General features: G+C 58.4%; 2 protein-coding genes and 2 non-coding genes across 4 annotated transcripts; 2 read left to right on the top strand and 2 right to left on the bottom strand.

The window, feature by feature from the left end:
• Positions 1–102: 102 nt before the first annotated feature.
• Positions 103–174, bottom strand: TRNAC-GCA (transfer RNA cysteine (anticodon GCA)). Its single transcript has one exon. It is a non-coding gene; the product is annotated as a tRNA-Cys (tRNA).
• Positions 175–353: 179 nt separating this feature from the next.
• Positions 354–425, bottom strand: TRNAC-GCA (transfer RNA cysteine (anticodon GCA)). The gene has a single exon. It is a non-coding gene; the product is annotated as a tRNA-Cys (tRNA).
• Positions 426–697: 272 nt separating this feature from the next.
• On the top strand, positions 698–22,662 carry LASP1 (LIM and SH3 protein 1). The gene is made up of 7 exons (XM_054000151.1): positions 698–902; positions 6,225–6,319; positions 13,059–13,143; positions 17,451–17,558; positions 18,857–19,007; positions 19,600–19,697; positions 20,206–22,662. Exons 1-7 carry the CDS (start codon positions 834–836, stop codon positions 20,377–20,379), a joined length of 780 nt encoding a protein of 259 aa, XP_053856126.1. The 5' UTR covers positions 698–833; the 3' UTR covers positions 20,380–22,662.
• Positions 21,282–25,197, top strand: LOC128819649 (uncharacterized). Its single transcript, XM_053999887.1, has 3 exons — positions 21,282–21,373; positions 23,224–23,708; positions 24,314–25,197. The coding sequence occupies exons 1-3, from the start codon at positions 21,282–21,284 to the stop codon at positions 24,475–24,477; spliced, it is 741 nt and encodes a 246-aa protein (XP_053855862.1). The 3' UTR covers positions 24,478–25,197.
• Positions 25,198–26,472: the final 1,275 nt, after the last annotated feature.

The raw sequence follows: 26,472 nt of genomic DNA, 5'->3' as shown, positions 1-26,472 counted from the left end.
GCCGGGAGGGGGCGGCGGCAACGGAAAGAGCGACCCGGGATGATTGGGGCGAGAAAACTTGGGATAAAGGGGGGAAAAAATTAAAAAAAAAGAACTAAAATGAGGGGGCACCCGGATTTGAACCGGGGACCTCTTGATCTGCAGTCAAATGCTCTGCCACTGAGCTATACCCCCGCTGCAAACACCTGCTCGCTGGGTGATCCTTTATGGCTCACTCCGCGCCTGCTCGGCAAATGCGACCCGTCTGTCTCAAATCCCCCTCCCCTCCCCCGGAAACACCGAAAAAAAACGGAAAAAAAAAAAGGGTAAAAACCCGACAAAAACGGGTAAAAAAAGGTTTAAAACACTCGCTGAGGGGGCACCCGGATTTGAACCAGGGACCTCTTGATCTGCAGTCAAATGCTCTACCACTGAGCTATACCCCCGCCCACCGCGTACTCCCGCCAGGAGTCCGCTCTACCGGCGCCGCGGACCCGGAGGTCGCCGGTTCGAATCCCGCCGCGCCCTCAATGTGAATTTCTTGCGGTTTTCACGCCGATTTTCGCCCTTTTTGGGGGTGTCTCAGCTCGGCGCTGCCCCCCGAGGGGCGTGTGCGCGCTCGCGCGCGCGTTACGTGTGCGCGCACGCGTAGGGGCGCGCCCCCGCCCCCGCGATCCCTCCCCTTTCCTTTTCCCCACCGCCTCCTCCCCCTTCCCGACTATTTAAAGTCGCGACATCGCGGGCGGCGGCTCAGTGGAAGAAGAAGGCGGCGGAGGAGGGTGGGAGTGATTTTTTTTTTTTTTTTTTCTCCTTTTCCCCCCTCCCTCCCTTCCCCTCCACGCGAGTTTTCAGCCATGAACCCCAACTGTGCGCGCTGCGGGAAGATCGTGTACCCCACGGAGAAGGTGAACTGCCTGGATAAGGTGAGTCCCGCAGGGTCGCACGTGGGGAGTGCGACGTGGATTTGGGAATTTCCCCCCCCCCCCCCCTCCCCCTCTGGATGGGATGGATTTTCCCCTCGCCCCCATTCCCGGCGGGGTTTTCCACGGGATCCCGTTATTTTGGGGGGGGTCTCTGGTAGGATTCCAGCCCCCCCACCCCCCCCGGCGGGTTCCACTTCCTTATGGGCGCTCTCCCCCCGCCCGATTCCCGGGAATATTTCCGCGCTTCCCACTCCAAACCCCGCTTTTCCCGGGGGTATTTCCACGCTGGATCCCCTGGCGGTGGGACCCCAGGGAATCTGGGTCTCTCCCCCCACCTTTCCCGGGGGTATTTCCACGCTGCCCTCCCCCCCCGTGTCCTGGGGGTCCCGAGGGTCCCCAGGGAGGGGACAGGGCTGGAGCTCTTTGCCCGGGGGGCTCCGGCAGCGTCCCCAGCTCTTCCTTCCATGGCAAATATTTCTTTTTATTGCGATATCTCCCATTCAAAGGCAGCACATCCGTGTGGAGGCCCAAGGAAAGCAACAGTTAACGCTTCCCTGAAGCCGGGAACCTCATCTGGTTTCCATTATCGAGCTTTTTCCCTTTTTTTTTTTTTCCCTAAATCTTCCATCCTAGTTGCTACTTCTCTGTTCCAAAATCCCATCCCTACACTCCGGGGCTGCCTCCCTTAACCCGGAATATTTTTTTTGAGTATTTTCCCCTCAAAACCAAAGCTCTGGTGGAAGCTGGAGCTGGGGAAGGTGATGGTGGGGCTCCATTCCCGCTGCTCTTCCCATGGGATTTCCTTTCCTCTCCTCCCCCTCCTCTCCCAGGCTTCTGGGACAACCAGTTTAGGGACTAAAAAAAGTAACTGGGAAGAAGGCTCCGCTCTCCAGCGGCATTCCTGAGCTCCGGCAGACCCTGTTGCTCGCATTTTTAGGGGATGATGCTTCTTCCTGAGGCCGGGAATGGCTCGGAGCTGAACTATCACCCCTAAATCCTGGGATTTGGGGCTGCGGGTGGCTCTGCGCCCTGCGAGCCTCCAGGAGCTGCTGGGTGTTGGGACTGGGGATAACAGGAAGGGAAAAGGGGTTGGGGGATAACTGGAAGGGAAGAGGGGATTGGGGGATGTGGATGAAAGGAAGGGAAGGGGGGTTTTGGGACTGAGAAAATTTGGAAGGGTTTGGTGTTTGTGGATATTTGGAAGGGAAAGGGGTTCGGGGATAACTGGAAGGGAAAAGGGGTTTGGGGGGTTGTGGATATTTGGAAGGAAAAGGGGTTTGGGGGTTGTGAAAATTTGGAAGGAAAAGGGGTTTGGGGATAACTGGAAGGGGAAAAGGAGTGCTGGGGTTGTGGATATTTAGGAGGGAAAGGGGTTTGGGATTGTTGGGATTGTGGCTATTTGGAAGGGAAGGGGAGTGTTGGGATTGGGGCTCACAGGAAGGGGAAAGGGAGTGCTGGGATTGGGGATATTTGGAAGGGAAAGGGGTGCTGGGATTGAGGCTGACCCGGGAGGGAAGGGGGATCCCAGGATTGCCAGCAGGGAAGGGGATGAGCCGTGGCTCCCTGGTGCTCGTGGGCTCCGTGAGCTGCGGGAGGGGCTGTGTTCCAGCTGTGGGGAGCGGGAGGGGCTGTGTTCCAGCTGTGGGGAGCAGGCAGGAGCCCGCAGTCACCATCTTGTCCTCCTCGGGCTCCTCACCCACTTCCTCTTCCGAACAGCCGAGGCTCGGCCGGCTCGTGGTGCAGCTCAGCCCGCCCCGGAGCGCCTCCGGCTGCCCTTTTCCCGGAACGCTGCCCCAGTTCCCATAAAACCCTGGGCAGGCCCTTGGAGTGCCTCTGTTCCTGCTTGCGATTCCTCTGGCCCTGCTTTTCCTGGCCCTTGGAATTCCTCTGGCCCTGCTTTTCCTGACCCTTGGAATTCCTCTGTCTCTGCTTTTCCTCTGTCCCTGCTTTTCCTGGTCCTTGGAATTCCTCTGTCCCTGCTTTTCCTCTGTCCCTGCTTTTCCCAGCCCTTGGAATGTCTCTGTCCCTGCTTTTCCCAGCCCTTGGAATGTCTCTGTCCCTGCTTTTCCTCTGTCCCTGCTTTTCCCAGCCCTTGGAGTTCCTCTCCCTGTCCCTGCCACCCCGGGCAGAGTCCGAAGGGCAGCAGGGCCGTGCTGGCAGAGGAGGGGACAGGGGTGGCTGAGATGTGGCTTTGCCCCCAGAACCAGGGAAACTCCGCTTCCCTTTGGGATTTATGGAAAACTCACCCCTTTAACCCGGAGCGTGGCCCCCTCCCCACAGCCCCGAGGTGCCCAAGTGGCTCAGGGGACATCGCTGTCCCTGCCCCCACGGGGACAGTGCCACTGCTGGCTCTGGCTTCCGCAGGGGAAGTGACACCCGAGGCTGGGCTGGGCTCAGCCTGAGCTCTGCAGGGCCCTGAGCCTCACCCAGGCCTTGTCTGCTCCAGCCCAGGGCTTCCTCTGGGTGTTGTCCTCAAATCCTGGGGGCTCCAGGCTGTGGGGTTTGCCCCCAAGGTGTGGGGTTTGCCCTCTCCAGGGGTTGTGGGGTTTGCCCCAGGTGTGGAGCAAAGGCTTTGCCAGGTGGGAGCCAGAGCAGCTGTGGCTGCCCCTGGAAGTGTCCAAGGCCAGGCTGGACAGGGTTTGGAGCAGCCTGGGACAGTGGGAAATGTCCCTGCCCATGGCAGGAGGTGGCACTGGATGAGTTTGAAGGTCCCTTCCATCCCAAACCATTCCATGATTATAAATCCAAGGAATCCTTTCTTTCCCCAGCATGGATTATCTCTGACCCACTCACCTGGATAACCTGGGAAGTTTTAGAGCTGTTTTCCTTTAAATTTCTGATTTTCCAGAGAGGATGTGTAGGTCAGAAGAGCTTCCAAAATATGTATTCACACCTAGAAATAAAATCCTGCCTGCTGGGATGTGGGAGCACCTCCAGGCTCAGGATTGGGAAGCACAGGGCGTTCATGCTCCTCTAAAACCCCATTTGGGTGCTGTCCTCTTTCCACGGCGAGCAGAACGTTCCTGGAAGCTGAAATAACTGCTGGTCCCCTGTGTCCAGCCCTGCTCCAGCCTCCCTTCAGCACTGCCTTCGATTCTGTGCATCCAGCAGTAATTCCACTCTCTTTGTGAGCCCGAGAGCGGTGGCAGCGAGGCTGGGGCCAGGGAAAAGTGCTCCAAAAAAGTGCTCCAGGGGCATCCCAGATCCTGTGGGGAGAGCCTCAGGCTGGGAATGGCACTGCTGAGCAATCCCTGGTGGGAATGGGGCAGGAAGGTGCTGGGAATATGCTGGGATGGGAACAGAGCTGGGCTGGGAGTGGGATCAGAGGGATCTGCTGGATCAGAGGGATCTGCTGCTGTTCCTGGTTCTGGGATTGGGGTTCTTTCCCTGCTGGATCAGAGGGATCTGCTGCTGTTCCTGGGTTTGGGATTTGGGTTCTTCTGCTGCTGGATCCCAGGGATCTGCTGCTGTTCCTGGATTTGGTATTCGGGGTTGTTTCCCTGATCCCAGGGATCTGCTGCTGTTTGTGGATTTGAGATTTGGGTTCTTCTTCTGCTGGATCCCAGGGGTCTGCTGCTGCTGCTCCCAGATTTGGGATTGGAGTTGTTTCCCTGCTGGATCCCAGAGATCTGCTACTGTTCATGGATTTGGGATTGGGGTTATTTCCCTGCTGGATCCCAGGGATCTGCTGCTGTTTGTGGATTTGGGATTGGGGTTATTTCCCTGCTGGATCCCAGGGATCTGCTGGCTGTGCCAGATCTCCTGGGAGCTGGGACATTCCTTGGGGAGAAGGCTCTGGGGCTGTGCTGGCTCTCAGTTCACCCCTGGCAGCCCCTGCTGGGAAGGGCTTGGAAGGGGCCCTTCACCCCCCCACAACAGCCTGGCACTTCCAACAAACCCCAAAAACTCAGGAAACAGCTGCTGCTCCATCCTGCAGGAGCCCAAAAGCTGGGAAGGGGCAGAGGAGCAAAGCCCCTCCAGCTGGAGGAACTGGAGCAGAGGGGAGGAACAAATCCATTGCTGAGAGCAATTAAAAAGGAGGGGAATTGTCCTCTCCAGGCTGAGTCACTCCCCAGAGCCTGGCAGTGTTTGTGCACGGGGTGTGGCACCAGGGGAGGTGACAGCAGGGCCTGGTCCCTGCGGGGACACAGATCCAGGCTGGGCTTGGAGAGGGAAATCGGCTTCTTGGAGGTTTTGAAGTGGAAATCCCAGCAAGAAGCAGCAGCTGGGCACCCTGGCTGAGTGTCAAAGGACGATTGCCTGTCCTCTAATTAGTGCTTGGAGCTGCTAATTGGGCTTTTGGCGGAGCTTTCCCTGATTTTTTGGGGTGGTTTGGGAGCTGAGGGGGTCGCCCTAGGGCAGAGCTGGCTGCCAGGGGTGAAGGTTTTGCTCCAGGCTGTGCTTTCCCTCTTCCCCTGCTCCAGGAGGAAATTCCCATTCCTCTCTGTGCCCTGGGAATTCCCGCCAGAGCCCACAAATCCCCGTGGAAAAGTGGACTTTGAACTTGGTCTGTGCCGCCTCAGAATCACAAAATCAGAATAATTTGGGTTGGAAAAGATTTCCCAGATCACCAAATCTGACCTTTAAGCCCAGCTCTGAGCTGTTCTCCTCAGGCTCCTCCCAGCTCAGAGCCAGGTGGGAAGAATTTCTTTAGGAGCAGCCCTAAAAAAAGAAGCATCAAACTCTTTTTTTAGGGTTTGTCAGAGCCCAGGGTGTGGGGTCAGGGTCTGGATTTTTGGGGATTTTGTGTCTCTTTCACCTTGGATCCATGTCTGCTTCCCATGAGAACCTTTTCCTGCTTGGCTCGTGCAGCCTCACCTGACCTGCTCTTCTGGCTGGCACCAGGCAAAGCGCAGCAATAAAATAAAAATAAAAACCCAAAGCAGCAGCTTTGAACCTTCAAACACAGCTGCTCCCTCTGCTGAGGTGTCGCTCGCAGGAGGAACTTTTCCTATCCATGAATTCCTGGATTTATGGAAGGGAAAAAAACCTCCCCTGGCTGGGATAAATGCATTGGGAAGATCAGGAGAGATGGGATTTGATCCTAAATTAACCAGGATATTCCCTGTGCTCATTTAACCAACCTTCCAATGTTTTTTTTTTCCCTTTATCCAGAAGGATCCTGATTTGTGCTCCCCTTTCCTGACCGGTCCCGAGCTCTGTGGAGCCAAAATATTTCTTAATACCCGAAAACGAGCTCGGAAATCCCATTTTTGTAGCACAGGAAAATCCCGTTGTCCTGGGCTCGCAGTGCTGGGAGCTGTGGGGTTCCAGCGGGGTTTTGGGGTCCCTGCTGCTCATGCTTGGGGTTTTCTGTTGCAGTTCTGGCACAAATCCTGCTTCCACTGCGAGACCTGCAAGATGACCCTGAACATGAAGAACTACAAGGGCTACGAGAAGAAACCGTACTGCAACGCGTGAGTGCCGGCCCGGGGACCTCCGGGGGATCCCTTCCTCTGGGATCTCCTCCTTTGGGATCTCCTCCTTTGGGATCTCCCGGGGGATCTCCTCCTTTGGGATCTCCTCCTGTGGGATCCCTTCCTGTGGAGGATCTCCTTTGGGATCTCCGGGGGATCCCTTCCTGTGGGGGATCTCCTCCTTTGGGATCTCCTTCTGTGTGTGGGATCTCCTGTGGGATCTCCTCCTGTGTGGGGGATCTCCTCCTGTGGGATCCCTTCCTGTGGGGGATCTCCTCCTGTGGGATTCCCTTCCTGTGGGGGATCTCCTCCTCTGGGATCTCCTGGGGATCCCTTCCTGTGGGGGATCTCCTCCTTTGGGATCTCCTTCTGCATGTGGGATCTCCTGTGGGATCTCCTCCTGTGTGGGGGGGAATCTCCTCCTGTGGGATCTCCTCCTGTGTGGGGGACCCTCCTTGGGGATCTCCTCCTGTGTGTGTGTGTGGGGGGGAATCCCTTCCTGTGGGATCCCTTCCTGTGGGATCTCCTCCTTTGGGATCTCCTCCTGTGTGGGGATCTCCTCCTGTGGGACCCTCCTGTGTGGGATCTCCTTTGGGGCCTCCTCTCCTGCTGTGGGGCCTCTCCTGTGCTGTGGGGGATCCTCCTGTGGGGTCTCTCTTGTGGGGGGATCCTCTTCCTGCTCTGGTGGGGGATCTCCTGTGGGATTTTGTGGGCGTTCCTGCCATGGGGGATCCTTGTGGGGTCTGCTGTCGGATTTTGTGGGCTCTGCTGTGGGATCCTGTGGGGGATCCTGTGGGGTCTCCTGCATGTTCCCCTCTCCAAGCCCCGTGCCCAGCCTGGGACGGGCTCTGGGGGCACCCCAAGCCCCCCAGGAGCTCTGCCCCGCTGACCCACAGCGCCCCGGGAGGGAGGGCAGGCCTGGCCTGGAGGAGCCTCAGGCTCAGGTAGTGCTGCTGTAAAACCAGGCTTACACCCCAGTTAATACTGGTGTAAAACCAGGCTTACACCCCAGTTAATACTGGTGTAAAACCAGGCTTACACCCAGGGAGGGATTTCTTCCCAATATTCCTGATTTTATTCTCTTTAAGTTTTTACTTTTGCTCTTTAAATTTGACTTTTCTGAGTTCCACGGAAAGGAGAAGTGGTGAGAGCGGGGCTTGGCCAGACCCTCCCATTTCCGTGGGGTTTTTTCTTTTTTCCTTTTTTTTTGGTGGTTTTTGCTGGGGGTGGCTGTGGCTCATCCAAAATCTAGAGGAATTTTGAGAGGAAATCTGTTAAATCCCAATTTGGGCAGGGAATGGCTTTTCTTGGGGTCTCCCCCAGGGTGACAATGAAAAGAACTGATTGAAATTTTTTTTTTTTTTGTGGGCGAACAACACCGTTGGAGCTCCATCTTTTGGGGGGAAAGCAGGAAATTTTGGGGTCGTTTGACGGGGGAGATGTTTGTGCTGAGGCAGGCGGGCTCTGCCTTTGGGGGTGATGATTTTGAGCCCTCCCCAACTGTCCCGAGTGTCCTGACCCAAAACTTTCCCCCCTGGGCCGTGGGATTTGCCCATCCCCAGGCTCAGGGTCCTGTTCTTGTGCTCTCCCTGCCGGGGAAGTGGGATAATAATGGGAAATTCCTGACATTCCAAGGAGTCTGCGCAAGCCCGGCTTCTCACCCCCCTCTCCCGGGGCTCCCTTTGATGCTGCTGCTGCTTTAACCCTTCCCAGCCCGGCACTGAGCACACAAACTGCCCCCAAAACCCTTTTGTTCTTCCCATTTTCCTTGTCTAAAATAAACCAAAAGGGGAAGTGGGAGCAGCTGGGAGTTCCCGGAGGATTTTCCAGGGGGTTGAGATGTGGAGAGCAGGGAAAACTCCAGGCTTGGATTTGGGCTTGGCTCCTTCTCAGCTGCTCCCAGGAGTATCCTGGGAGAGCAGAAACTCCAGCAGAGATGTGCCTGGCTGGGGACATCCCGGGAAGAGCGCAGAAAAACAAAAATAAATCCCCAAATTTGCCGGGTTTGGAGGGACAGGATCCTCCGTGCTGGGAGAAGGGGGTGGAAAAGCAACGTTTATCCTGGCAGGGGAGAGGCTGCTGCTCCAAACAGGCTCCTCTCTGTTCCAGCCCTGGGCCCCTGCCAAATTCCTGAGTTTCTTTCTTCTGGGAGAGCAGGAGGAAGAGGGCTGGGCTTCCTCCAGCCCTGCCTTTGCCCCAGCCATAAATCCAGGAGAAATCTTTGGGAATGGCCTGGAGGCAGATGGGACAGTCCCCACCCCCCTCGCTGTCCCCTCCTTGGCTCCAGCTGGGCACTGGTGGCACTGGTGGCTCACTGGAAGTGACATTCAGGGCTGGGCTGCACTCTTGGACTGAGCTGAAAGTGGAAGAAGGGAAAATCCAAGGAAGCCTGAGGCTTTTCCAGATGAAAAGTGGGGAAAAGTTGGATACAAGAGACAGGCAAGGCTGGAGTTGCAGGCTCCAGCTGCTCCCAAAGACACATTTTATAGAGATTTTTATATTAAACATGTATTTTATAAATCGATTAACATCTATATTATAAATACATTAACATCTATTTTATAAATAGATTAACATCTATATTATAAATAGATTAGTGTATGTTTTATAAATGTATAATCATATTTTATAAATGCATAATCGTATTTTATAAATATATAAAATTAGATTTTATAGGTATAGACATCTAGTTTATAAATATAGAACTGTATTTATTTATAAAATATATAATTTTTTTAAAGTAGATATTATATATGAAGATATATTTTTATATTAAACTCGCTGTGCTGAGGCTGAGGGATCAGGGAGATCCCCCTGTGCAGCACAAATCCCACCTGGAAAATCCTGGATGAGGGCTCAAATGTGAATATCCAGGGATCTGCTGTGGTTCCTGGATTTGGGATTGTTTCCCTGCTGGATCCCAGGGATCTGCTGCTGTTCCTGGTTCTGGGGTTGGGATTGGTTCCCTGATCCCAGGGATCTGTTCCTGCTCCTAGATTTGGGATTGGGGTTGTTCCTGTGCTGGATCAGAGGGATCTGCTGCTGTTTGTGGATTTGGGATTGGGGTTGTTTCCCTGCTGGATCCCAGGGATCTGCTGTGGTTCCTGGATTTGGGATTGGTGTTATTTCCCTGCTGGATCCCAGGGATCTGCTGTGGTTCCTGGATTTGGGATCGGGGTCGTTTCCCTGCTGGATCCCAGGGATCTGCTGTGGTTCCTGGATTTGGGATTGGAGTTGTTTCCCTGCTGGATCCCAGGGATCTGCTGTGGTTCCTGGATTTGGGATTGGCCTGGCCATGGCATTGGCCTCTCCTGCCCCCTGCAGCCCTGGCACTGGGACATTGGGACAAATCCTGGAGAAATCCTGTGCCAGGCTGCTGCTGGGCTCTCTGGAGGGGGCTGCCCCAGCCATCCCGGGATCCTGGCAGGATCCCAGCCCTTCCCTGCGCCCATTCCCGGTGGGATCTCTGCGGGCTGGGGCTGATTCCGGTGCTGACAAAGGCTCCGTTTGTTTTTTAAGCTCGTCCCCAGGAGCAGCAGCCCTTTGAGAGGCAGGATGTGACCTCGGAGCCTTCTGGCAGAGCACAGCCAGTTGCTTCCTTTGTTCAAATCTCCTCTGCCCAATCTTTCCCGAATGGTTCCCGGATCCCTGCCCCAGCTGGGGGGTGGCTGTCACCCCTGGGAGCTGCAGGCACAGGGAATGTTTGAATCCAGGGCTGCTCCTTGATGGACCAGTCTGCCAAAATCTGGTTTGAAGCCTCAATATAAGCAACACTCGGAGCTCCCGAGGTTTTTCCAAACACTGGCGGCTGTCACATCATCCCTGGTGTTTTTTTGGGATCAGATTCGGGGTTGGGCCGTGCTGGGGTTGCAGAGTCTGCTCCCAAATTCCATCAGTTGTCTCAGGAGAGCAGCTGGGCCATGCCAGGCTGCACTCCCAGGAGTTTTTAGTGGTGTTCCAGGATTTATCCTCATTTCCAGCCTGGGAAAAGCTCCAAAGGGAGCAGCTCAAGTGCTGCTGCTTGGGATGGGAGGTTTTGGGGGAAATGCTGCTTGTAGGGCAGGACTGGGATGGAATGGGGTGCGAGTGCTGGGAGATTCACCTCGATCTGGAAATTCTCTCCTGCTGTGGGGCAGGGAAGGTGGGAACACAGGGAATAGGGATCCCATGGAAAGCAGGCACGGTGCTGCTGTGGGAAGGAAGGTCTGGATTCACTTCCCGACATCCCTATGGAATTTCTCTCCCTGCCTGGGGACATGCAGGAGTTGCTGGTGGCCCCCAAACGAGCCCTTTACCACATGGTGGCCGTGGGGCTGCCGGGAGCAGCTGGATCCTTCTCCTGGAGGGATGAATTCCCATCCCTCTGGGAATGGCTGTGCTCTCAGCCCTCTCCTTCTCCCGGAGGGATGAACTTCCACCCCCGGGGAATTGCCAAGAGGGATGAACTTCCATCCCTCTGGGAGCTGCTGTGCTCTCAGCCCTCTCCTTCTCCTGGAGGGATGAACTTCCACCCCTGGGGAATTGCCGGGCTCCGAGGGATGAACTTCCATCCCCTGGGAATTGCTGGGCTCCGAGGGATGAACTTCCATCCCCTGGGAATTGCTGGGCTCCGAGGGATGAATTTCCATCCCCAGGAATTGCCAGGATGAATTTCCATCCCCAGGAATTGCCGGGATGAATTCCCACCCCCCGGGAATTGCCGGGATGAATTTCCATCCCCGGGAATTGCCGGGCTCAGCCCGCCCCTAATGCCGGCGCCAGACTCCTCTGACCTGATTTAGCAGCGCCACAGAAGCCGCCTGGTCTGGGCCTCCCGGGGCTCCCCTGCTGGCTCAGGAGCCGGGGTTTGGTGGGGATTTGTGGGGTTTTGGGGGTGTTTGGGGTCCCTGCCGTGCCCTGCGCTGTTGTGTGTGGAATCCTGGAATATCCTGAGTTTAAGGGACCCCCAGCAATCCCAGCCTGTTTCAGGGTGTTGTCCAAACATTCCTGGGGCTCTGGGATCCACAGGGATCATCAATCCAGCTCCCATCCCTGCACAGACACCCCAAAAATCCCACTCTGTCGTTGAGAGCGATGTCCAAACCCTCCTGGAGCTCTGGCAGCCTCAGGGCTGTGCCCATTCCCTGGGGAGCTGTTCCAGTGCCTGAGCACCCTCTGGGGGGACAAAAAAATTCCCAAAATCCAGCCTGAACCTCCCAGGCACAGCTCCAGCCCTTCCCTTGTGCTGTCCCTGTCACAGAGATCGGAGCTGCAGCCCCTGAGGAGTCTCCCCTCACTTTTCCAGCTGCATCCAGAGGTGACTTTTCCTTAGGTTTCCTCACCCACCCGGGATCCTGTGGAGCTGCAGCTCAGGGAGGGTTTTCCTGCTCCTCCATCCCTGTGTGTCCCTAGGATCTACAGGACAGCAATTCCATCAGGGAATTGTGTGCAGACTGCAGGGAGGGATGGATGGATGGATGCCAGCAGTGAGGAGAGACCCCGAGGTTCCCCACCCAGTCCCCCCTGCAGTCTGTTGGCTCCTCTCCATCAATCCCTGGGATAATCCGTGTCTGGCCGGTGCTGGAGCAGCCCTGGGCTCCTCACACCCCCCTGGGCACTGCAGCAGCCTCAGCAGCACCAACCCAGCACCCACCAAAACCTGGGTCCCACCCTGGATCCCAGGTCCTGTCCCCAATCCCTGAAGGGCTGAAACGCCTCCTCCCCAGGGAGCTGGGGGAAAAAGTGGTGCCCAGTCCTGTTGGAGGATCCTGAATCCCAAATTCCCAAATGCCTTTGGAATGCCTCCTCCCCAGGGAGCAGCCCCCAGGAGCTGGGGTTCCCAATCCCGGGGGAGGATCCCGAATTTTGTTCATCCCACACCCGGCACAGATGGATCCCTCCTGCCTGCTGACTCAGGGCTGAGCAAAAGCTGCCTCAAATCCTTGGGAGATTTCCTCACAATCCAAAGGAAACCTAATCCCAGCTTCATCCCTGGCTGGCTGCTGCTCCCCCAGGCTGGGCTGGAGCAGGACACGGCGCTGTGTTCAATCCAGCCGGGCTGCTTGTTGTTGTCTGGGTTATTTTTTAATCCCCTCCTCCTCCTCCCGTGGTTTCCCAGCTCTCCTGAGCTCCACAGGGCTGGATTTCTGCCTTTCCCAGCCCTCCTGAGCTCCACAGGGCTGGATTTCTGCCTTTCCCAGCCCTCCTGAGCTCCACAGGGCTGGATTTCTGCCTTTCCCAGCCCTCCTGAACTCCACAGGGCTGGATTTCTCCATTTCCCAGCCCTCCTGAGCTCCACAGGGCTGGATTTCTGCCTTTCCCAGCCCTCCTGAGCTCCACAGGGCTGGATTTCTGCCTTTCCCAGCCCTCCTGAGCTCCACAGGGCTGGATTTCTGCCTGGCTGCTCTGCTCGGCGTTATCAGTGCCCGGGGCAGGGATGCGGTTGCCATGGGCAGGGATGCGGTTGCCATGGCAATGGGAGATCCCGGCTGGCAGGGTGGGGATGGATTGGGATGGAGTGGCCAGCAGGAGCAGGGTGGGGGTCACCCTTCATCCTTCCCCTGTCCTTGGCACTGCTGGGGCCACGCCTCGAGTGCTGTGTCCAGTGCTGACCCCCAGCTTTGGGAAGACAGCTGAGGAATTTAGCCTGAAAGATTCCACAATTCCACAATTCCAGGGTGGGAATTGCTCTGCTCTGCTGGAGCACCTGGGCAGGTGGGGCCAGGGGACAGTGGCATTAACCCTGTCCTTCCCTCGGCAGACACTACCCGAAGCAATCCTTCACCATGGTGGCAGACACGCCCGAGAACCTGCGCCTAAAGCAGCAGAGCGAGCTCCAGAGCCAGGTGAGCCCCTCGAATTCCCAAAATTCCCGTGGGAAAATCCCACCCTGACCTTTCCCTGTTGTGTTTCTGTCTCTGAAGGTTCCATATTTTGGGATTTCTCTGCGTTCCCTCTCCTGAGGGGCCCTTCCAGCCCTGACGGTTCCTGGATTCTTTGGGTGCTCCTCAAATTCCCAAAATTCCCATGGGAAAATCCCACCCTGACCTTTCCCTGTTGTGTTTCTGTCTCAGTGGGTTCCATATTCTGGGATTTCTCTGCGTTCCCTCTCCTGAGGGGCCCTCCCAGCCTTGGAATTGACAATTCCAAGTCAACTGGAACTCCATGACTGACAATTCCATGATTCTCTGGCTGCTTCCCAAACCCCTCCCAAGCCCTGGTGCTTCCCACAGGGAAGGCAGAGGCAGGTTTGGGGTGCAGCTCCCTCCTCTCAGGCCTCACCTGTGTTTGCTGTTCCCAGAGGGGGATTCTGCCTCTCCCACTCCCATTTGCCTTCTCCTGGCTGGATTCCAGGTGGGAAAGGGCAGGATCCTCACCTGGACAGGTGTGCACCTGTTGGATTAGGCCTTTTTCTGACCCAGAGATGGGGCAACTGAGAGGTGTTTTAAAAACTTTTATTCCATTTTCAGTCTCATGAGAAGGGTGAGACAGATGGTATAATCCATGTAAATCAGAATATAAATTCATATATAAATCAGAAGCCAGCTATCTCCTAATTACACTATAAACATTTCTTAATCTATCAACTTTAACCACACTAAAAAAATAAATACCTTAAAACCAATCATCTAAAAGTACCCCTTGTAAGTCCTACCACATCTTTCATAATTCTATTTCTCCAAAGTACCTAGCCTTATTTACAAAACCCTCCTTTAAAGCTTATTTCTAATTTCATTTCTCTCTCAACAATATTCTGTTCCTAATCCTGTTCCATAACATTCCCAAAGCCAACATTTCTTGTCTCAGAGTTTACACACAGGCACACGCTCTGCCAAACTTCAAACATTTCCTACAAAATCCATTTCCCACAAAATCCATTTCCCACCTGCACCCTCCAAATGTTTCCTGAAAAACCAAATTTCACAGGGAGAAACAAACAGCTGGAGAGGGCCTGGAGGAGAATTCCTGGTTTTTCTGGGAAGAGCAGAGCCTGGGGGACAGGCTGCTGGCCAGGCATGTCCTGCTTTGTCCCCTGCAGGTGGCCCTGGGATTGTCCCTGCGGTGATCCCGGATTTCCCTTTGCTCCAGAGCTCTGGGGAAAGGGCTGGGAGCATCAGTTTGGTAGGAAAACTGCTGGAAGTGCAGGAATGGGCATGGGGAGGGGGTGAGCCTGCCTGGGGAAGGGGCTGGAGCACCAGGAGAGGCTGAGGGAGATGGGAAAAAGGCTCTGGAAGAAGAGGATCAGGAATTCCCAATCCCCACAAATCCCTGGGAGGAGCCAGCTGGGGGTCAGGCTTTTCCCCAAATTGACAGGATGAGAGGAAGGTCGTTCCAGGGAAGGTTTAAGGTGGATTTTAGGGAAAAAGCATTCACTGGAAGGGTTGTCCAGCATTGCAAGGAGCTGCCCGGGGCAGTGTGGATTTCTGGAAATGTCCCCAGCCAGCCCCAGTGGGTTAATGGGGGCAGGGTTGGACTCTGAGCTCACGGGGCTTTTCCAGCCATAACAATTCCACATTTTCCTGGGCTCTGGAATCTCCTGAGCCGTGGGTGAGCTTTGATGCCAGCCCAAAAATCCCATCCAGAGGCGACCCTGTCAGCCAGGAGAGCTCGGGATGGGGTGGGATTTTCTGGGGTTTTCCTGTCCTGTTTTCTGGGGTTTTCCTGTGATGTTTTCTGGGATTTCCCTCCTGTTTTCTGGGGTTTTCCATGCTCTTTTCTGGGCTTTTCCGTGCTGTTTTCTGGGGTTTTCTGTGCTTTTTTCTGGGGTTATCCCGTGTTGTTTCCTGGGCTTTTCCATGCTCTTTTCTGGGATTTCCCGTGCTGTTTTCTGGGGTTTTCCCTGCTGTTTCCAGTCGGTTTTTGGGATTGGGATCAGATCCCTGCCTGCCATGCTCTGAAGGATGCTGTGACCTTCTTCCTTCTCTTCCCATTATCCTGAGAGTGCCAGGAGCCAATCCATGGGAATGCATCCGGGAGGAGGGGGAGGATGGGGGAGCGGGGCCGGGGCCACCACGGGGTCCCCAAAGCTCAGCTTTTGTCCCCAAAGCTCAGCTTTTGTCCCAGCCCTTCCCCCTGGGAGCGGCCCAGCAGATCCCTGGCTCAGGCTCAGAGCTGAGCCCAGCCTGGGGCTGGATTTGTGTCCACGCAGCGATGACAGGGACAGGGGATGACAGGGACAGGGGATGACAGGGACAAGGGGGACACCGTGGCTTTTCCATGGCAACCACGGAGCTGCTGCTGCTGCTGCTCCAGTGCTGGAGTCTCCAGGCTTTTCCTGGGGTGTTGGTGATGAAAGCAGAGCCTGGGGAGGGTTTGAGCTCTGCCTGGGAGGGGTTTGAGCTCTGCCTGGGGAGGGTTTGAGCTCTGCCTGAGTGGGGTTTGAGCTCTGCCTGGGCTGAGGTTTGAGCTCTGCCTGGGGAGGGTTTGAGCTCTGCCTGGGAGGGTTTGAGCTCTGCCTGGGTGGGATTTGAGCTCTGCCTGGGCTGAGGTTTGAGCTCTGCCTGGGGAGGGTTTGAGCTCTGCCTGAGTGGGGTTTGAGCTCTGCCTGGGCTGAGGTTTGAGCTCTGCCTGGGCTGGGGTTTGAGCTCTGCCTGAGTGGGGTTTGAGCTCTGCCTGGGTGGGGTTTGAGCTCTGCCTGGGGAGGGATTTGAGCTCTGCCTGGGCTCTCCTGGCCCGGGGGGACTCGCAGCCCCTCGGGAGCTGGGTGGGGCACGGCCCTGCAGGGAGGGTGGCTCTTGTTCCATGGTCACCTCAGCTCAGCCCCTGTGCCAGGTGTGCCCAGCTCCCGGGGCCTGCCAGGCTCGGGGACACTGGGGTGGCAGGGATGGGACAGTGGGTGACGAGGATGGGTGACAGGGGTGGGACACTGGGCACCTGCAGGGGTGGGGTGTCAGGGATGGGTGACAATGATGGGGTGACAAGGACGAGGAGCTGCAAGGACGGGTGACAGGGACACGGTGACAGGGATGGGACACCTGCAGGGGCAGGGTGCCAGGGACAGGGTGGGTGGCAGCAGTGGTTCCGTGCCACTCCTCTGTCCCCTCTATTTGTGTCCCCGAGCAGGCGCCTCCCGTTCCGCTCACGGGAAGCTGCTGGATAATGATGTCCTGTGAGGCCAAAAGTGTCCCCAAAGTGCCACCCTGGTGCCCACAGGCTGCTCTTCCCAGCCCACGTGTGGCAGGGAAATTGCAGGTTCCCATCCTGGGGCTCCTTTTCCGAGCCTTTCCCGGGGTGGGATTTGGGCACGGCCCTTCCTGCCCGAGGGTCCCGTGTGGGGGTGGCAGTGCCACTCCTGTCCCTGCTGTGCCAGCCCCTCTGGGAGCAGTGTCACCTCGGTGCTGGGGACAAAAAGGGGAGGGTGTGCTGTGTGAAGGGTTTTTTGAAGGGTTTTTCTGGCTCCCTTTGGATAACTCACGGATGCACTCGGAGTCACGGCACAGAGGGAGCAGCTCCCCCAGGAAAATGAAGTGTGGGGTTAATTAATTCGTTAAATTATTCTTGTCCTTGTCATGGGGATGCTGCCAGGTGGGTTTTGAGGGCTGAATTCCTGTGTCCTGAACATCAGCAGGGTGAAAAACCAGATTCACTGGGGATGTGCAGGGAGGCTCAGGATGTTTAGGAATGTTCAGGGAGGCTCAGGGATGTTCAGGGATGTTCAGGGATGTTCAGGGATGTGCAGGGATGTGCAGGGATGGACAGGGTGGCACAGGGGTATTCAGGGATGTGCAGGCAGGCTCAGGGATGGGCAGGGATGTGCAGAGATTCACTGGGGATCCACTGGGAGGCTCAGGGATGGGCAGGGAGGCTCAGGAATGTTCAGGGATGCTCGAGGATGTTCAGGGAGGCTCAGGGATGTTCAGGAATTCCCTGGGAAGGCTCAGGGAGGCTTGGGGATGTTCAGGGAGGCTCAGAAATGTGCAGGGGTGCTCAAGAATGTTCAGGGATGATCGAGGATGTTCAGGGAGGCTCAGGAATGTTCAGGGATGCTGAGGAAAGTTCAGGGATGCACAGGGGGTGCCCCTGAGCGAGGCAGGAGCCCTGGCAGGAGCTGCTGCCCCGGGGAAGCCGTGGTGGGTGGCAGTGGGGGCTGGGCAGGCCCAGCTGTGCCCTGTCCCTCCTCTGGCCCTGTTCCAATCCCTTTTCCTGCCCCCAGATCCGCTACAAGGAGGAGTTTGAGAAGAACAAGGGGAAAGGCTTCAGCGTGGTGGCCGACACCCCGGAGCTGCAGAGGATCAGGAAGACTCAGGACCAGATCAGCAACGTGAGTGGCCTCTCGTCCCTGCTGTGACCTCCGGGGCAGCGGGGAGGGGACAAACAGCCTGGGGACACGGGTTCCTGCAGTCCTGGGAGGGACAGGGACGGGCAGGGGTGCTCTGGGGTGGACAGGGAGGCTCTGGGATTGGCAGGGATGGACAAGGAGGATCTGGGATGGACAGGGAGGCTCTGGGATGGTCAGGGAGGCTCTGGGATTTGCAGGGATCCTCAGGGAGGCTCAGGGGTACTCAGGAATGTGCAGGGATGGACAGGGAGGATCAGGGAGCCTCTGGGATGTGCAGGAATGGGCAGGAATGGACAGGGATGTGCTGGGATGGGCAGGGAGGCTCTGGGATGTTCAGGAATGCTCTGGGATGGACAGGGAGGCTCAGGGATGCCCTGGGATCCCCAGGAGCAGCGGGCGTGGCTGCCCCTGCCCAAAATCTCCCAGCCAGGGAGGGAGCTCATTCCCCTGCAGCTGCAGGGCTGGCCTCTCCTGCTGGGCTCTCCCTGCTCTGTCACTCCTCTCCCTGAGGAACCTCTTGGGCGCTGCCTGAGCTGCTCCCTGAGCTGCTCCTGCTTTTCCATCCCCAAGCCTCCCTGCCCAGGGGACACAGAGCCTGCCTGGGAGCTGCTGCTGCTCCTTGGAATGGGGGGGGATGTGCCACAGCCAGAGCTCACACAAAAACCCAGGGAGCCCCAGCAGGGTGGGAGGAGAGGGATTTTTATTCCCTCCTTTTCTGCTCCCGTTGTGCTGCTCCCTGCATCCCCTGGGTGTGATGGATTCACCAAACCCTGGGCAGGGAATGGGAGGTTTTTCCTGGGGGTTGAGTCTCATCCCAGAACAATTCCTCAGCCCACCCCCAGGGCACGGAAAGCTCCTCCTGTCCCCTCTGTGCCTCGGGAAGCTCCTCCTGTCCTGTCCTGTCCTGTCCCCTCTGTGCCTCGGGGTGCTCTGGGCAGGTGTCCCTGTGCTGGGGGGTGGGGAAGGAGCCCCCCAGGATTTCCTGGGGTGGCAAAAAGAGCCGAGCTGGGATGAGGGGATGCAGGATCCCGAAATCCTTCAGGCTGGAAAAGCCACCGAGTCCAGCATGAGCCCAGCACTGCCTCAGCAGCAGCCCACGTGGGCTTTTAACCCTTCCAGGCACGCTGGCTCCGCGGGGCAGCCCTGACTCCCTTTTTGGGAGGAATTCTCCCCAATTTCCAATCCGAGCCTGCCCTGAGGCCGTTTCCGTGTCCCAGCCCTTCTCCCCTGGGAGGAGCAGCTGCAGGGCCGAGCTCTGAGCCGTGCCCCCCTCCCTGCAGATCAAGTACCACGAGGAGTTCGAGCGGAGCCGGATGGGCCCCAGCCCCGGCGAGGGCTCGGAGCCCGAGCGCCGCAATTCCCAGGAGAGCGGCGGCTACCGGAGAGCAGAGCAGCCCCAGCAGCAGCACCACGGCCAGCCCGGAGCCACAGGTGGGTGGGGACAGCCCCGGGGCTGCTCTGCATCCCCCACATCCCAAAATCCCAGGGCAGGATCCGGCCACATCCCAGTGCCTGGATCCACCCAAATCCCAGTGCATGATCCACCCAAATTTCAGTGCATGATCCACCCAAATTTCAGTGCATGATCCACCCAAATTTCAGTGCATGATCCACCCAAATCCCAGTGCATGATCCACCCAAATCCCAGTGCGGGATACACTGAAATCCCAGTGCCTGATCCACCCAAATCCCAGTGCCTGATCCACCCAAATCCCAGTGCATGATCCACCCAAATCCCAGTGCAGGATCCACCCAAATCCCAGTTCATGGATCCACCCAAATCCCATTGCAGGATACACTGAAATCCCAGTGAATCCATCCAAATCCCAGTGCAGGATCCAGCTGAATTCCAGTTCATGGATCCACTGAAATCCCAGTGACTGAATCCATCCACATCCCAGTGCAGGATCCACCCACATCCCAGTTCAGGATCCCCTGTCCCTCCCCATCCCAGATCAGGATCCCCATTCCTCCATGGACCCCCTGTCCCTCCCATCCCAGTTCATTCCCTTTCCCTCCCCAGTTTACCAGCAGCAGCAGCCGCCTCCATCCCAGTCCTACGGCTACAAGGAGCCGGCGGCTCCGGCCTCGTCCCAGCGCAGCGCCCCGGCCGGAGGGGGGGTGAGCTCAGCCCAGCCCCCAACTCCCACCCCGGGGGTCCCTGTGCTCCCTCAGCCCCAGGAGAAACCGGTTTGGGGGGTTGGGTGCTCGGTTTTGGGGGGTTTGGAGGCTCAGTTTTGGGGGGGTTGGGTGCTCAGTTTTGGGGGGGGTTGGGTGCTTGGTTTTGGGGGTTGGGTGCTCAGTTTTGGGGAATTGGAGGCTCGGTTTTGGGGGGGTTGGGTGCTCGGTTTTGGGGGGTTTGGAGGCTCGGTTTGGGCCCTGGGAACTGCCCAGATCCAGCTCCGAGCCTGTCCCTGGGGAGGGGCTGTGACCCCTCTGGCCTTGGGGAAGGACCAAAGGTGCCAGTGACCCCCACTGTCCCCTGGGGCTGTGCCACGACCCCCGTGTCCCCTGGGGCTGTGACAGTGACCCCCCTGTCCCCTGGGGCTGTTCCCCGTCCCCTGGGGCTGTGACAATGACCCCCCCCGCTGTCCCCTGGGGCTGTGACAATGTCCCCGTGTCCCCACAGAAGCGTTTCCGTGCCGTCTATGACTACAACGCGGCGGACGAGGACGAGGTGTCCTTCCAGGACGGGGACACCATCATCAACGTGCAGCAGATCGATGACGGCTGGATGTACGGCACGGTGGAGCGCACGGGGGACACGGGCATGCTCCCGGCCAACTACGTGGAGGCCATCTGAGCCCGGGGACACGGCCCCGCCCGTGTCCCCTCCCCGTGTGTGCGTCTCTTGTCCCCTCCCCGCCCGCTCCGCCCTCGGAGCCGTGTCCCCGTGTCCCCTCTGGGTCCAGCTTCTCTCGCCAGTTCTGCTCCGTGGTGGCCCCGAGGGGGCTGCGGGGCTGTGCGGGGTGGGGATCAAAGCCCCAGGGCGTTCCTGCCCCTGTCCCCTCTGTCCCCCCTGTCCCTCCCGGCCAGGGAAAGCTCCGCAGCCACCGGGATCCCAGGAAAGGGGGGGAGAGGCCACATCAGGACCAAATTCCCGCTGTGGGGTAGGAGAGGCGAGGGGGGCTCACCCGAGGGTGCCCACCCCGAGGGTGCCCGGGGCTCGGGGTGGGCTGGCAGGGCTGGCAGCTCCCCCTGCTCGGCTCATCCCGCGGCTGCTCCCGGCGCTGCTTCCCGCCCACCCTCGCTCCCTTCAGTGCTCAGAGCAGGAAAGCTTCGGTTCAAACCCCCAGCAAAACCTCTCTGCTCGGCGTTCCGAGCTCTCGAGGAGCTCTGGCTGCTCCTGCCTCGGGCTGGGATGTCCCGAGCCCTGCAGAGCAGCCGTGGGGCTTTTCCTGGGGGCGGCTGCTCTGGCTGGAGGGCTGGGCTGGGATGAGCCCCCCCAGCCTGGGATGAGCCCCCCAGCCTGGGATGAGCCCCCCAGAGCTCCAGCTCGCTCTGGGCTGGGGTCTGGGGGTCCTCTGGGGGAGCTTTTCCCCCCACCCAGAATGTTCCTGTTTTTCTCCTGCTGCTGCTGAGTGCTGCCACCCCTCTGGGCCCGCCCGGGGTGATTGTCCCCTAGGTGCTGTGGCACCCCGAGCCACCCCGCACCTCATTCCCAGCGCTGGTGGCAGCTTTTTGGGACCACTTTGGGATCACGTCATGGACCAAAACCGAGCACGTCCCTGCCCCCTTCTCCTCCGCGCTCCGGAGGCCTCGGGGCGGGATCGGGACAAACTGGAACCGAGCAGGGAGTGAGGAGCAGGGACCCGGGGACAGCAGCGGTGTCCCCCTGCCAGGACCCGGGGACAGCAGCGGTGTCCCCCTGCCAGGACCCGGGCACCGCGGGGGTGTCCCCCTGCCAGGACCCGGGGACAGCAGCGGTGTCCCCCTGCCAGGACCCGGGCACCGCGGCGGTGTCCCCCTGCCAGGACCCGGGCACCGCGGGGGTGTTCCCCTGCCAGGACCCGGGCACCGCGGCGGTGTCCCCCTGCCAGGACCCGGGGACAGCAGCAGTGTCCCCCTGCCAGGACCCGGGGACAGCAGCGGTGTCCCCGCGCTGGCTGCGCTGTGGGGCCGGGAGGCTCCCAGGGGGAAGCGCCGCCTTTGCTGTTCCCGCAGGAAAATCGGGAATAAGGGACCAAAGCGGCCGAGTGAGACATTCCTTGCTCCTGCCGGGGACAAACCCTTGGGGACACCTCCCTTCCTCGGGGGCTGGGACTGGGGACAGCGGGGCCGGGGGCGGAGACCCGCCGGGAAAAGGGAATTCCGGCTGCGGTGGGATGGGGACAGGGATTCGGGGTGACACCGGGGCAGGAGCAGCCAGGATGGGCTGCCCGGGGTGGGAATCCCGGCTGGTGCTAAAACAGGGAGCACAAGGGCAGGGGGAGCCTCCTCGCCCTGCTAAATCCTCTTCTTAATCACGTTCTTGTCTGGGAATGGGGGGAGCATCAATGTGAATAAATCCTTTTCTAATGGACCAAATAACACAGGAAATTCCCTTTTGGGATACAGACCTTTTTTTAATCCTCCCCCGGAACCGTTGTCCCTAAATTCTCCCCTCCCGTGCCCCTTTCACCCCCACCATGGGAAACAAACCTCTTACTGCTTGATTTCTGCCTTTTCTCTCAACTTTATGCACTTTTTTGCCTTTTTTTTTTCATAGCTGAAAAGCACCTGAACCTGTATTTAAAATAAATGAATAAATAAAAGAGTTTAAAAGAAAAAAAATTACAAGGAGGAAGAACAATTAAAAAGCTGAATAATTGCTTCTCATCACGTGTAAAATAGACCTCGTCCATCCCAGCTTCCCTGGTTGTGTCTCAGTGCTGAGCTTAGAACGTGTTTTCCTTGGGATCCGTCGCTCTTTTGGGGTTTTGTCCTTGTGTCCTCCTGCCTGGGTTGAGCACCCACCAGTAAAAAAAAAAAAAAAAATTAAAAAGTTATTTGGCCTTTTTATCCAAAAAAAAAAAAAAAGAGAAAACCCACGGAATGGAACAACCCGACCAATTCTCTTGGATTGAAAATAAAAGTTTAATTTTTACCTGCTGATTGTGCTGGCTTTGATTGCAGCCGCTTTTCCTGCTTGGTTGGGACACGGGGAAGCTTCCAGAGCTGGGGAGGGGACAGGGAAGCTTCCAGAGCTGGGGAGGGGACAGGGAAGCTTCCAGAGCTGGGGTTTTCATCTCCCCTGAGCTGGGACACGCCGGCATCCCCGGGGATCCTCCTGGGCTGCAGCTCCTGGGCTCCTCGCCTGCCTTTGGAAAGGCCAGGGATGTGTTTTGGAGCCCCCGCCTCAGCCAAGGGCTTTCCGTGGAGCCCTGGGGATGCAGGTGGGATTTCCAGCGGTGTTTAATAAACGTCTGGCGGGTGTGTAGGGACGGGTGTTGTTTATCAACAGCTCCGGTAAAAAAAGCCAGGAAAACAAAGCAGCAGTGCCGGGGAAGGCGAAGGGCGGTGCTGGGGCACCCCAGGAGCTCCAGCCAAGGTGACTTCAGGATGGGGCCGCGCTCATTTTCTCATTTTCCCTCCTTTCCCCAAAGGATGGGCCCGTTCCCAGCTGCGGACGGGGCGGGGGACACATCCCCGTGGGCACCCCCTGAAGTGGGGAGCGCTTTGGGACAGAACAACCCCCGCGGGGACAGACGGCCCCGAGCGGCAGGGCTGGGCTGGGCCCGGCTGCCGCCGGGGTTTATCCCTTCATCCCCCCCAGGAACGCGGCTCCATCAGCTCCGGCATCGTCTCTGCATCCTGAGCGGAGCGAGCCGCGCTCGGGCGGGGAGGGGAGGACGCAGGGGCGGCTCTGCCCAGCAGCTCTGCCCGGAGCCCCAGAGCCCTGCCCGGAGCCCCGAGCCCCTCCCGGAGCCCTGCCCGGAGCCCCGAGCCTCTCCCGGAGCCCTGCCCGGAGCCCCGCAGCCCCTGCTCCGCCACCCCCTCCCTCCCTCCCTCACCATGCTGGACATTTTCATCCTGATGTTTTTCGCCATCATCGGCCTGGTGGTCCTGTCCTACATCATTTACATGCTCTGAAGAGCCGCCGCCGAGGAAGATGCGGCTCAGCAGCGGCCTCGCCAGCCGAGAGGCGGCCAGGTGAGCTCCTCGCCCCTCCAGGTGCGAATTCCAGGGAGGATAGTGCCGGGAGGGGGGCAGGGGGCAGGTTGGGGGTCGGTGCTGTTGGCTGTGGCCGCCTGGGCTGGAGGGGACGCGGGGGTGATTTTACAATCCAGGCCGCTCAGCCCCGGGCACGGCGCAGCTGCTGCCGGGTTCTCCCTGCCGGGTTGATCAGCGCGCTTGGAAAAGCCGCTCCTGAGCACGGCCCGGTGGCTTTGGCTCCTGAGCGGGGGAAAATGGAGCAGCTCCGGGGAGAGGCCGGGCGGGATCCCGGCTGCGTCATCCCAAGGAGCCAAAGGAGGCTCCCGGGGCCGGGGGCGGCTGCTCCTGCTCGGAGCTGCTCCATCCCCGCAGCTCCCGCACGGAGCTGCTCCATCCCTGTTCTCCCGCACGGAGCTGCTCCATCCCCGCAGCTCCCGCACGGAGCTGCTCCATCCCCGCAGATCCCGCACGGAGCTGCTCCATCCCTGTTCTCCCGCACGGAGCTGCTCCATCCCGGTTCTCCCGCACGGAGCTGCTCCATCCCTGTTTTCCCGCAGCTCGGGCCCGGCTCACACCGGCCTCTCCTTTCTCCTCTCCCGCAGCCTCCGCCCGGTGCGCGTCCCTCGGAGCCTTCTGGAACAGCGTTAACCCCTGCGAGCCCGGCGCGGAGCACGGAGCGGTCACGGAGCCGGCGGGGCCGGGGACGGGAATGGGGGAACACGGGAGGGGGCTCCGAGGGGCTGTCCCGCTGCCGGGACGCGGCTGATCCCCCTGTCAGGACCTGTGTCCTTCCCCCTGTCAGGACCCGTGTCCTTCCCGCGGCCGGGACCTGCGATGCTCCCGGTGACGCACGCGGTGTCCCCAGGGGGATGAGAGGGGTCCTGTCCCCCCGCTTGTGTCGTGTCCCCTCGGTCCGAGGCCGCTCGTCTGGGCTTAATTTTAGGAAGTGGCTTCAGGGAGTGGAATAAAGAGGAATGACACAGGAGAGGGAAGATGGCTCTGGTGTCACTGCAGGGATGGGGGTGGGGGACACGCGGCTCCAGGGACAAAGCCCGGGAGTGCAGAGGGATCCAGGGCATCCCGGGAATGCTGAAAGATCCGAAATCCAGCCTGAGGTACCTCTGTGTCCCCCTGCTCCAGCCTGTCCCCTCCCTGAGCCTCCCCACCCCTCTCTCAGGTCCCTCCCTGGTGTTTGGGGAAGCTCCAGGAGGCCTTGGATAGGAAAAGGAACACTTTTGGCACGATGGAAATTTCTGTGGGATGGAAAGAACATTTCAGAGCTTCATTTTTCCCCCTTTGGAGATGCGTGGGGAGGTGTTTGGGGCATCAGGAGGATTTTTCCTGTCCTTTTTTGAAGCCCTGCATCCATCCTTGCCCTCCCACAGGCAATGACTGAAAGTTTCACCCTCCTAGAAGGCAAAATTTTCACATTCCTGGTGTCTCCCAGGGTTTTATTTTTTTTTAAGCAATAAACACCTGAAATATCTATAATGGGGAAAACTTTGTGCCCCTTCAGCTATCCCTGGAAGCACCACACAAGCGTGTGAGAGAAGGGGATCCAGGGAGAGCAGGGGGCCAGGAAATGCTGGAATGGGCTGCTGTGACTTTCAGGAGAGGGGGGAAAAAAGAGAGATTTCAGAGCCTGGGAATGCTGGATGTGGTCAGCGCTGCCAGCTGAATGCTCGACACTGCCATTTCCTGTCAGTCAAAGTCCCGAGAGAAACTCCGGGCTGGGGATTTCCTGGAGCCGCCCAGGGTGATCCCTCCCGCTGAGCCCCCGAGGTGAGGAAGCGCTGCTCCCTCTCTCCAGCACCAAATATAGCCGGGAATCGGGAGCCTGAAATATTCCGGGAGGAATTTCTGCAGGCACAAGTGGCTTCTCAATAACCTCCCGTCCTTCGGGAGCCGACATCTGCAGGGATGAGGGCAGAGCGAGTGAGGAGGAATGCGTGGAATGGAAACTCAGCTGAGTGTGAAAGCAGGAACGATCCTTTCCTCTGGCTCCCAGGCCTCGCAGAGCTGCCAGCTCTGCAGAGAAATCCCTTCCTGCAGGCCCCAAACCCGCCAGCTCCGTGCTGGAAGCTGGGGAGGGGTGGGAAAAGGCGACCAGGGCAGGAGAGGGGTTTGCAGGCAGCCAAAGGGGGCAGGGACAGTGCCCGTGCGCAGCTCAGGCTGCAGCCGGGATCCAGCCCAGCCCCTGGCACGGGGGGATTTGCTCCTGGCCCTGCCTTTTACCCACTCTCCTCTGCAGCAGATAAAAATTTGGCAGCAAGAGGAAAATCACCCTTTTCTCAAGTACCCCCATCCCAGCTCGCCTGAGATCCTGTCAGTGTCTGGGCTGATCCAGGGGGAGCTGGAAGAGGAGGGAGCAGGGCTGGGGGCATTTCCCAGTTCACCCCGAACTGGGCAGGGGAGCGGGGCTGGGCTTCACTCCTTTGGGAAGGAAAGTCCTGTTTGTTGGAAATGTGGCAAAAAAACTGCCACCAGGGATGTCCCATCCCTGAAGTGCCCCAGGCCAGCGTGGACGGGGCTTGGAGCATCCTGGGACAGTGGGAGGTGGCAGGGGTGGCACTGGATGGGCTTTAATGTCCCTTCCGAGGCAGCCCAAGGCCTCCCCGAGGCGCTGGGAGTGCCAGAGCCAGAGCAGTTAATGACAATTAATAAAGCCATCAATAATTCAGCAGGAGCAGCAGCCGGGCTGACATTCCAGCCCCGCCGGCTGCTCCAGGGAATCAAAGAGCTCCCTCTTCCCCTGGCTGAG

Source organism: Vidua macroura, chromosome 27 (genome assembly GCF_024509145.1).
Source record: "Vidua macroura isolate BioBank_ID:100142 chromosome 27, ASM2450914v1, whole genome shotgun sequence".
In the NCBI taxonomy this organism is placed as follows: domain Eukaryota; kingdom Metazoa; phylum Chordata; class Aves; order Passeriformes; family Viduidae; genus Vidua; species Vidua macroura.
This window is presented reverse-complemented; position numbering and strand designations above follow the sequence as displayed.

Bases quoted from the DNA above. Each gene is read 5' to 3' on its own strand.
- LASP1 (XM_054000151.1), top strand. From the start codon at position 834: ATGAACCCCAACTGTGCGCGCTGCGGGAAGATCGTGTACCCCACGGAG. The intron at 6,320-13,058 runs GTGAGTGCCGGC...TTCCCTCGGCAG, and splicing joins AAGAAACCGTACTGCAACGC to ACACTACCCGAAGCAATCCT. The intron at 19,008-19,599 runs GTGGGTGGGGAC...TTCCCTCCCCAG, and splicing joins CGGCCAGCCCGGAGCCACAG to TTTACCAGCAGCAGCAGCCG.
- LOC128819649 (XM_053999887.1), top strand. From the start codon at position 21,282: ATGGACCAAAACCGAGCACGTCCCTGCCCCCTTCTCCTCCGCGCTCCG. The intron at 21,374-23,223 runs GTGAGGAGCAGG...CACCCCCTGAAG, and splicing joins AAACTGGAACCGAGCAGGGA to TGGGGAGCGCTTTGGGACAG. The intron at 23,709-24,313 runs GTGAGCTCCTCG...CCTCTCCCGCAG, and splicing joins GCCAGCCGAGAGGCGGCCAG to CCTCCGCCCGGTGCGCGTCC.